The sequence below is a fragment of the Rattus norvegicus genome, chromosome 2, assembly GCF_021556685.1.
Source record: "Rattus norvegicus strain SHRSP/BbbUtx chromosome 2, alternate assembly SHRSP_T2T, whole genome shotgun sequence".
In the NCBI taxonomy this organism is placed as follows: domain Eukaryota; kingdom Metazoa; phylum Chordata; class Mammalia; order Rodentia; family Muridae; genus Rattus; species Rattus norvegicus.
The window spans coordinates 180,025,947-180,037,532 of NC_141535.1; the positions used below are offsets into that span (position 1 = coordinate 180,025,947).

Here is an 11,586-nt window from a genome sequence, read left to right on the forward strand (position 1 = left end):
TTGGCAGGACCAAGGGCTTCCCCTTCCACTGGTGCTCTTACTAGACTATTCATTGCTACCTATAAGGTTGGTGCTCAGGGTCAGTCCATGAATAGTCTTTGAGTAGTGGCTTAGTCCCTGGAAGCTCTGGTTGGTTGGCATTGTTGTTCATATGGGGTCTCAAGCCCCTTCAAGTTCTTTCAGGCCTTTCTAAGATGCCTTTAACGAGGGTAACTTTCTCAGTTCAGTGGTTTAATGATGGCATTCACCTATGTATTTGCCATATCCTGGCTGTGTCTCTCAGGAGAGATCTACATCCTGTTCCTGTCAGACTGCACTTCTTTGCTTCATCCAACTTATCTAGTTTGGTGGCCACATGTGGGGCAGGCTCTGAATGGGTGTTCCTTCTGCCTCTGTTCTAAAGTTTGCCTCTCTATTCCCTCCCAAGTATATTCTTGATCCCCTTTTAAAGAAGGAGTGAAACTTTCGCATCTTGGTCATCCTTATTGTGTGTCACGTGTTCTGTGCATTTAGGGTAATTCAAGAATTTGGGCTAATATCCACATATCAATGAGTGCATACCATGTGCGTGTTTCTGTGGTTGGGTTACCTTACTCAGGATGATATTTTCCAGTTGCATCCATTTGCCTGCGAATTTCATAAAGTCATTCTTTTTGATAGCTGAGTAATATTCCATTATATAGATGTACCACATTTTCTGTATCCATTCCTCTGTTGAAGGGCATCTGGGTTCTTTCCAGCTTCTCGCTATTATAAATAAGGCTGCTATGAACATAGTGGAGCATGTGTCTTTGTTATATGTTGGGGCATCTTTTGGGTATATGCCCAAGAGAGGTATAGCTGGGTCCTCAGGTAGTTCAATGTCCAATTTTCTGAGGAACCTCCAGACTGATTTCCAGAATGGTTGTACCAGTCTTCAATCACATCAACAATGGAGGAGTGTTCCTTTCTCCACATCATTGCCAGCTTTTGCTGTCACCTGAGTTTTTGATCTTAGCCATTCTCATTAGTGTGAGGTGAAATCTGAGGTTTGTTTTGATTTGTGTTTCCCTTATGACGAAAGATGTTGAACATGTCTTTAGCTGTTTCTCAGCCATTCGTCATTCCTAAGCTGTGAATTCTTTGTTTAGCTCTGAACCCCATTTTTAATAGGGTTATTTGTCTTCCTGCACTCTAACTTTTTGAGTTCTTTGCATAGTTTGGATATAAGCCCTCTGTCAGTTGTAGGATTGGTAAAGATCTTTTCCCAATCTGTTGGTTGCCGTTTTGTCCTAACAAGAGTGTCCTTTGCCTTACAGAAGCTTTGCAGTTTTATGAGATCCTATTTGTCAATTCTTGATCTTAGAGCATAAGCCATTGGTGTTTTGTTCAGGAAATTTTCTCCAGTGCCTATGTGTTTGAGATTCTTCCCCACTTTTTCTTCTATTAGTTTGAATGTATCTGGTTTGATGTTGAGGTCCTTGATCCACTTGGACTTAAGCTTTGTACACGGTGATAAGCATGGATCAATCTGCATTCTTCTACATGCTGACCTCCAGTTGAACCAGCAACATTTACTGAAAATGCTATCTTTTTTTTTGATTGGATGGTTTTGGCTCCTTTGTCAAAAATCAAGTGACCATAGGTTTGTGGGTTCATTTCTGGGTCTTCAATTCTATTCCACTGGTCTATCTGTCTGTCTCTGTACCAATACCATGCAGCTTTTATCACTATTCCTCGGTAATACTGCTTGAGTTCAGGGATAGTGATTCCCCCAGATGTCCTTTTATTGTTGAGGATAGTTTCAGCTATCCTGGGTTTTTTGTTATTCCAGATGAATTTGGAAATTGTTCTGTCTAACTCTCTGATGAATTGGATTGGTATTTTGATGGGGATTGCATTCAATCTGTAGATCGCTTTTGGTAAAATGGCCATTTTTACTACCAATCCTGCCAATCCATGAGCATGGGAGATCTTTCTGTCTTCTGAGGTCTGCTTCAATTTCTTACTTCAGAGACTTGAAGTTCTTATCATACAGATCTTTCACTTGCTTGGTTAAAGTCACACCAAGGTATTTTATATTATTTGGGTATATTATATTATTTACTATTATGAAGGGTGTCATTTCCCTAATTTCTTTCTCGGCGTGTTTCTCTGTTGTGTAGAGGAAGGCTACTGATTTATTTAATTTAATTTTATACCCAGCCACTTTCCTGAAGGTGTTTATCAAGTTTAGTAGTTCTCTGGTCAAACTTTTGGGATCACTTAAATATACTATCATATCATCTGCAAATACTGATATTTTGACTTCTTCTTTTCCAATCTGTATCCCTTTGATCTCCTTTTGTTGTGTGAGTGCTCTGGCTAGAACTTCAAGACCTATATTGAATAAGTATGGAGAGAGTGGGCAGCCTTGTCTAGTTCCTGATTTTAGTGGGATTGCTTAAAGTTTCTCTCCATTTAGTTTAATGTTAGCTACTGGTTTGCTGTATGTGGCTTTTACTATGTTTAGGTATGGGCCTTGAAAACCTATTCTTCCCAGGACTTTTATCATGAAGGGGTGTTGAAGTTTGTCAAGTGGTTTCTCAGCATCTAATGAAATGATCATGTGGATTTGTTCTTTCAGTTTGTTTATATAATGGATTAAGTTGATGGTTTTCTGTATATTAAACCATCCCTGCATTCCTGGGATGAAGCCTACTTGATCATGGTGGATGATTGTTTTAATGTGCTCTTGGATATGGTTTGCCAGAATTTTATTGAGTATTTTTGCATCGATATTCATAAGGGAAATTGGTCTGAAGTTGTCTTTCTTTGTTGGGTCTTTGTGTGGTTTAGGTATAAGAGTAATTGTGGCTTCGTAGAAGGAATTCAGGAGTGATCCATCTGTTTCAATTTTGTGGAATAGTTTGGATAATATTGGTATGAGGTCATCTATGAAGGTCTGATAGAATTCTGCACTAAACCCGTCTGGACCTGGGCTCTTTTTGGTTGGGAGACCTTGGTCGTTAGGAGTTATGGGGTTGTTTAAATGGTTTATCTCTTCCTGATTTAACTTCGGTACCTGGTATCTGTCTAGGAAATTGTCTATTTCATGAAGATTTTCATGTTTTGTTGAATATAAGCTTTTGTAGTAGGATCTTATGATTTTTTGAATTTCCTCTGATTCTGTAGTTGTTTCTTCCTTTTCATTTCTGATTTTGTTAATTTGGACACACTCTATGTCCTCTCTTTAGTCTGGCTAAGGGATTATCTATCATGTTGATTTTCTCAAAGAACCAACTTTTGGTTCTCTTAATTCTTTGTATGGTCCTTTTTTTCTACTTTGTTGATTTCAGCTCTGAGTTTGATTATTTCCTGCCTTCTACTCCTCCTGGGTGTATTTGCTTCTTTTTGTTCTAGAGCTTTGTGCTAAGAGAAAAACTCAGCTCTGAGTGCCTGCAGAAAGAAACAGGAGAGAGCATATATCAGCAGCTTGACAGCACACTCACTGTACTGTATTTTTATTTGATGCTGTCCATTCTTTTTTGAATTTAAGTTATGGATCATTTATAAAATATAGGAATAAAATCTTTTTATATACTCTCATCATTCAAAATATGATTATTAATTTTTCTCTGCAATATAAATGCTTTTGCTATTGGCATTAGCTATTTTTATATTTTATTAAATAATACCTCATTATCCACAATGAACTGTTGTTGTTATATAGCCAAGTATGAGGATATAATGGCTATAATTACTTCAAGATATCAAAGTTTATTATTATTCTATACCAGATACATTACAATATTTTTCTTGCTTGCTTGCTTGCTTCTTTTATTCATTACTTTATTCATTTATACATAATGCTGCCAGTTCCAATTCACATACCAGCAGAATTTTCTCCCCCCTGTGTTACTCTTTCCTTCTAGCTCCTGAGTATGTTCTTCCTCCTGGCATGCCATCTCCTTTGGGCACTAAGTCTCAACAGGATTAGGGGCATCTTATCCAATTGAGTCCAGACAAAGCAGTACTCTGCTATATATGTACCTGGGACTTTAAACCAGCCCATGCTTTTTCCTTGGTTGGTGTCACAGTTGCTGGGAGTTCCCAGGGTTCCAGGTCAGTTGGCATTGTTGGTACTCCTATTGGGTTACCATCCCCTTAAGTTCCTTCAAATCTTCCTCCAGCACCTCCATAGAGGTCTTCAGTCCAGTGTGAGCATCTGCATCTCTTTCCATCAGCTGCTCATAGAGCCTCTCTGAGGATAGTCATGCTTGGCTACCATCTGCAAGCACAACATAGCATCAGTAATAGTGTCATGGTTTGGTGCCTGCCCATGTGATGGATGACAATTTGGGGGGTTCACACATCTGCCATTTCTTCAGATTCTCTTCTATTCTTGTCCTTGCATCGCTTCCTGATATGAACACCCTGAGGTCAAATCATTTGATGGTGTGTTAACATCACCATCCCTCCACTGTGTGAACTCTCTAATTACTAGAGGAGGTCTTTTAATACTCCACATCACCACTGTCAGACATTTATGACAAGGTCACCTATTTTCACATCCTATTACTACAGCATTGAGACTCATATGCGTGTTGAAGTCATTATCCTCATAAGCACAAAAGAACTGGTGAACATATGAATTTGCAGAGAATATGACAGTATGCACAGGACCTGCACTGCTTTGGGATTCATGAGGTTCTCAGTGCTGAGAGTCAAGAAGACACCCAGAACCTTAACCCACAAGCTATCCTAAATTAAAAATCATTTTCAAATAGTGTATTTTCTCCCAGCATATCAATAGGTATACAAACTATTCAAGTCCAGGATGAATGGTCAGCAGGAGATATCCAGCACAAAGGAAATTCAGTGGAATTTTGGGAATTTTTTTCTTCTGTTAACCTAATATATAGGCTTTTGCTTACATACTGTGCTTATACATTGCATTTATTTTACCTTGTAAAATGAGATTCCTGTGTTTTCCAATGTGTCTGTCTCTATATCTCTGTGCATTTCCTGTATATTTTCATCAGCTGTTGAGGTGTTGACTTGTGATACAGATACCCACGAAGCCAGGCTGAAAGCAAAGTCACTCAGGCACCGCAGTATTCTCAGCGGTAAGCAGTGATGACAGTTTTGGGTTGTCCCAACATGTTAATGACAGTTATGACATCTTATTGCATATATTGCCATACTTCTGATATTTAAGGTTTCTGGGTTGTACCTGAATGTGGGAGTGTTGAATTTCTTCCCCCACTTAGCAGAATATAGAGTATTTTCTGAAAGCATAAGAGGAGAACTGCAGAGAAGTAATGCTAATACATCTGGAATCAAGTAAGTACCTGTGTTCCTAGTGTGTGATAAATTAAATTTAGTAAATCTTATACAAATATAAATTAATATGATTTCTTGAGGTTTTATCAAACAAGTTTAATGTTATTTGTAACTTGTCTCTCCACTGTTTCTGTATTGACCTCTCTATCACTTTCCCCACAGGAGTCACCTCCTCTTCATTCCATTAATTATGTGGACCTACCTGTATGTTTCTGTGCCTGGGTCTAGGCATGTGAATACAATGCATAGGATGCCAGAAGAGCATGCCAGGTTCTGTGGGGCTGCAGTTACAGGGAATTTGTGATCTGTTAGATGTGCATGTTGGAAAGAGAATTTGGTCCTTTGAGAGAAGTTAAATACTCTTAACCGTGGAACCATCACTCTCGCCACTTCTTCTTTCTTTCTCTTTCTTCCTTCCTTCCTTTCTTTCTTTCTTTCTTCCTTTCTTTCTTTCTTTCTTTTTTTCTTCTTTCCTTCCTTCCTTCTTCCTTCCTTCCTTTCTTCCTTTCTTCCCACCCTTCCTTCTGTCTCTCTTTTTTACATTACTTTGTTTCTTTCTTTTCTTTTTGGTCCCTTCTTTCTTCCTTTTTCTTTCTGTCTGTCAGTATTGTAATTTTTTTAATATTTCCCCCTCCTCTCCTTTGTCTTTCTTTACTTTTTGTTATCTGTGCCATTTAGATATTAATCCATCATTGGTTGTTGTAGATGTTTTGGGGTGCATGCATAAAAACACCAAAAAACTGCCCACTCATTATACAACATCAATGGCATGTCTAGGAGAGGCAGAGACCTGAGAACTAAGTATCCTGAGGACTTCATGCTGTTGTAGAGATTTTCACTGTTTGTTGCTCTCAAGGCCATCATCACCCTCCTAATCTATGAGTTATATGAAAATTTTAGGGGGTTTCCAGCTCCTCAATGGGCAGTGTGACTAACACAATATTAGTGATGGATATTTTTCAAGCATTGCTGCTGAACAAGATTTATGATTTAACTACCACCCTTAGAAATACTTTCAAGATGTAAATTGTTAGTAAAATTAGGGTAAGATATTTTTCTTAGTGACTTTTACTTAGAAAATCTTGGAGAAACATTTAAAGTTCAGAAAGTTACACTCGTGATAATTGAAGGAGTTTTCATGTCATGGAACAAAAACAATTGCAGCCCCAAAACTGTGAGTTGGTGTGCATTTTTGCTAAGTCTGGGCTGGTGACCAAGGTGATAAATAATTTCCTGTACACTTTTTGCTCTCAGCTTTCTGATACTATTTAATAAAAAGCTGTTTGTGAGTTGTTTGTGCTATTTGAAGATTTACATAAAAGTTAAGATTTGTGACTTTCTCTTAAGGATTTTTATGATTGCATTTTAAGATAAATAGTAAGGTGATTGTTTCCTTCTTTGTAACCGTAAACTTCAGACTGCCAGTAAGAGAGACTCTCTGTCAGTAAATATATTGCTAGCTTACATTTTTTTTTGTCGGAGCTGAGGACCGAACTCAGGGCCTTGCGCTTGCTAGGCAAGCGCTCTACCACTGAGCTAAATCCCCAAACCCCCTAGCTTACATTTTTTAATTTATAATAAATTGCTTGGGTATGATTTTAAGTGTATTCTTGGACATAATTTTTCTTACTTGTATTACATAAATTGTTTAATCACGCAACACTAATATAGAAAATAGTGTTTGTTATTCATGGTAATTACTCACATAAATGAAGATAGAATACAATCTCATTGTCATTGTTATATTGCTTGAAAGATTTGACTGGGATACATAATCTATTGGAAAAGATAGAAAATGTTTGGAGCTTGTGGAACCTTGCTTCACACATAGTGTTTGGTGTTTGGTGTGTGTGTGTGTGTGTGTGTTCCCTTGCCCTTTTCTCTTTCCCCAGAGAGTTTTTCTCTGGGAAACCAATAATTAAAGTTTATTCCTTCAGAAAAAGTCTGCAGAGCGAATAATTGCCTATACCATACCTTCCTTAAGTTTACCTGACCTGTTGAAACTGTCTTTGACAGGCATTTATATTTAAAATGTTTTATAACCCATAATCCAAAATCTGTTGTCTATAGGTAGAATTTGTTCTTGTACCTAGGATGCCTTTTCTGTCCTCAATGGGAAAAGATATACCTAGCCTCACAGAGATTTGAAGTTCCATGGTGGGTGAGGATAACCAGGAGAGCCCATCCTTACCAGAGGAAAAGGCAAGATGGGAAGGGTAAGGATTTTTGTGAAGGAGTGATCAAGAGGGAGGCAGTGAGCAGGGTGTAAAGTGAAAATGCCAAAAATTTTTTGTTAAATTAAAAAGAAAAGCCTTCTTCATGGTCTTCTACCCAATCATATATTTCTAGAATTAATTTCTATAACTGATCAAGATTTTCACACCATTTCAGTACCTGAATTATAGGAAGCTGTGGCATCAACATTATATTAGCTTCATGAAGAGAGAAATAGTTTCAACTCCTATTATAGAAAAATCATGTATAATGTAGAAATATTTTTATGATTATATAAAAACAAAACTTCTGTTTTAATTTATATTTTTATAAATATACTGCCCTTGGTATATATCCTGTGTTCTTAAACATTCAATTCTAGAAAGTTAAAGTTTTACACATAACTTTGAGTTTCTAATAATCAAAGAAAATTATTCAATATCTCTGGATTTGTACAATTTTAAATCTTGCTCTTCCTGTTTGTTTCTACTTCTTTCCATTTGATAAAACACAGGAAAGTACTAATTTTTATTTTTGCTAATTTATTTATATTTGGTAATTTTGGTATTTTATTTTATTTTCTGTAATTAACTATGATATATAACAGAGAAATTATATCCTGATAAGAATATGCATTTTACACCCATTGTATAGCTCATCCTGTAGGTTTTTATGTTAATGAGATATATTTCATATTTTAAATCTGAAGGATATTTTTTGCTATAGCATTTTTGTGTGTCCTTATAGATGATTATCTATGGATGAGAGTGGTATGCACAAGAGATTTATGTCTTTTCCACGATGAATTTCTCTCTTCATGCCTATCCATGATTACTTAATAAAAATTTGTAAACAAATATTCAGCATGTATATATAAAGCTCTACCTTCTCAGTAGTTTTTTTTTTACATGAAGCAGTAATTTTTAGTTCTTCTATGCTTGGCTTTAAAGTTTCTGTTGTAGGCTTTGGTTACTAATTCACAGAAGCCTAATTAATCCATTTTTTGGAATACCCATTTTTTCACGCATTCACTTCTATCAAGGTATATCATTGTGTTGATAGTCTTTAAAAATATCAAAATACATTGGAAACCTTATAATTGGATATTTCCTTTCCATTTTTAAAGTCATTTCATCATACTGCAAATAATGAGGTATACTATGATTCATGCAAATATTGCTGACAGTTCCAACCAAGGTAAGAATATTCCCACACTTACAATGTTTACCATCGATTTTGGTGGAAACACAATCATGTAGTGTAGAGATTTGACAATACAAAAACTTTACTGAACTTATGTTTGCTTTGATTGTAGCTTAGATCTCTTTCAGAAAACTTTCCACGTCCTTCCCTTACCCACACTTTTCTCATAGAAACCCACACCATCCTGTAAACCTCTGGGAGATCAAGTTCTTAGAGATGGAATATGAGTGAAATCGCATAGTTTTTATATTCTCCTTCCTGAATAACTTCAGGTAACATGCCTTAGTTTGTCCATAGTTATTACAGATTAGACTATTTCTTTTACATTCTCATACACTACTATGTGATATGCATTTTTATTATATTTTTTTACCTAGGTCTTGTATATAAACACTTGGACATGGACTGTATTCAGGAGATAAACTAGAAGCCAGAAGGAAATTTTAGAAAATTATTGTGCATATTTCCCATTATTTTAGCAACATACTAGAAAATAAAATATTTATCATGTTGAAATATATTTAATTACAGTTTGAAAAATTTGATTGTATTGAATAAAAATTCAGACATTTTCAAAAATGTTTTTAAAACCGTATATATTTATCTGTCATTGATTCAAAATTGTATATAATCAAAAAAGACATTTTTAATAGTATCTAATAAATAAATTAAAAATTACAAAACTATAAGCTTTTAATTCATTTTGTCACTTTTAATATAAACATAATTAAGTAAAGCCTTAGAAAATTAGGAAATGATAATGCACCTACATGGGAGGTTGAACTGTAAGACTGGTGGTTATTCTGTGTGCGTGTTTCTGTGTTAGTTTGCCAAGGTCTGCTCTTGTCACACCCCTCTCTGTGTCAGATGTGTGTTTGTCTCTCTGTGAGTAACCACCTAAGAAAGAACATATTCAGGACAGGTGAAATTTTAGTTTTGGTACTGTTATGATGAAAAATATTATGGTTAGCATTAGAGTTGAGTTCTAATACATACCACAAACATCATTTAACATGCAGTCTTGAAGAATGTCAGGAAAAGATATGAGGTTACAACTTTCCTAAAAATAATCTATTTTCAAATATTCACAAAAATCAACATTGTCAGGAAGGACACAAGAACTAACTCAAGGCACAGGATTATCAAAGAATACGGTGAAACCACAGCTAAAGTCATTGATTCTTTTTTTCTCACTGCATACACAGTCTAGAAACCTGAAATAAAAATAGGCCAAGGCACAACAGATTTTAATAAGCTTAAGCAAAACAAATAAAATACATAAGTTCAGATATAAGAGAATTGAAACACAGAAAGAAATATTTGCTTCAATCACAAAAGAGAACTTGGGCAACCAGTTAGATCTTACTGAAACTTAAAACAAGGAAGTACTCACTGAGTCACAGCTCTCAACAATGATGATGTCCAGGAACAGGATGTTTCCCATTTTGTAGAGTCTCAGTCAAGCCAGTCATGCATGGATTTGCATTTTGGTTTGGAAATTTTGGGACCTGCCCACTCTCAGTCATCTCTGCCTCCACTGGGATATCCAGCCAGTTCTATAAATTGGTCCTTGACTGTATGATTGCAGACTCCTGATATTCACATCCTAGACTACTTTGGAGAACCTGGTGAGTTTCTCTTTTTAAGTTGGTCTGCTATTTTGTTTGCTCTATGTGCTATAGTCAATTTTGACAGAGCAAGTGTCTTGAGTTCAGTTTTGGTCATGGGATGAATGGGATCTAACTAGCATTCAGAAAATTCACAGTGGATACAATAATAGTGATAAGTAGCTTTTCTTTCCATATAATACCTGAAGAACACAGGATATTTCTCTTTCATGTGTAAGTGTTGGTGTACTTTGAAAGGTTATACACTTAACTATGTATTAGGACCTGAGTCTTTCCTAGCTTTCCTTTACTCTTCTGCCTCAGACAACCCAGCTGGCATGATACATGTAATGAAGAGGACAGAAACTGGTGTTGTTATTTCCCAGGGCACCAGTACTTGGGACAGCCTGTGTTGAAGGGGTTGTCTTGTGTAAATATCATCACTTGCTTCATTGGAACGAAGTACTTTCTCTTGAGAAAAGGACTGAAACACAGTATCATTTTCCAAGGCTGCTGCAAACTAGTGCTGACAGGAAAGAGAAAAGCCAGCAAGCCCTAAAATAATAGGAATTAGGAAATTATGTTGATGTTCAGAGAAACAAATTGAGTTGATACTCCATTGCTCCATCTCTCTTCTCTGAATTGATCATCCCTGAAAACCCTCATGTAATCTCTTTCAGATCCTGAGACTCCAGCACTATGTCTTACCAACAGCAGCAGTGCAAGCAGCCCTGCCAGCCTCCTCCTGTGTGCCCACCTCCAAAGTGCCCAGAGCCTTGTCCTCCTCCAAAGTGTCCAGAGCCATGTCCTCCACCAAAGTGCCCTGAGCCTTGTCCTGTGCCATGTCCCCCTCCCTCATACCAGCAGAAATGCCCTCCTGTGCAACCTCATCCACCCTGCCAGCAGAAGTGTCCACCCAAGAGCAAGTGAGGACTTCAGCTTTCGTGAGGACAAGGAGAAGAATATAGAATCTATCTCATGTACTTGCAAAGGCACACTTTCCTCTTCCCTTCAAAGCCTTTCCTGGATGTAGAAGAATCTTCTACACATTTCCCTCACCATGTGTCTTTGATGACCTTTTAGCAGAAGCTTTCCATCTTTTGGTTTCAAGAAATTGCTGACAATGATCTCTCCTCAGTGATTCAGTGTCTCAGATGCTCTGTGGAAAGTGTAGCTGTTATCTATCCTGTGCACTCATAAGATGATTTTCAAGATGCCAGTCACCTTAATTGTTATGCTGCAATTGTGATTCCATTTC

The 11,586-nt window shown here is 36.8% G+C and overlaps 1 protein-coding gene across 1 annotated transcript; it reads left to right on the forward strand.

Annotated features, from left to right (window-relative positions):
- Nucleotides 1-10,307: 10,307 nt before the first annotated feature.
- Nucleotides 10,308-11,288, forward strand: Sprr2l1 (small proline-rich protein 2 like 1). The gene is given in 2 exon segments (NM_001402085.1): nucleotides 10,308-10,349; nucleotides 11,009-11,288. A coding segment is annotated over 1 exon segment (231 nt). The 5' UTR covers nucleotides 10,308-10,349; nucleotides 11,009-11,027; the 3' UTR covers nucleotides 11,259-11,288.
- Nucleotides 11,289-11,586: the final 298 nt, after the last annotated feature.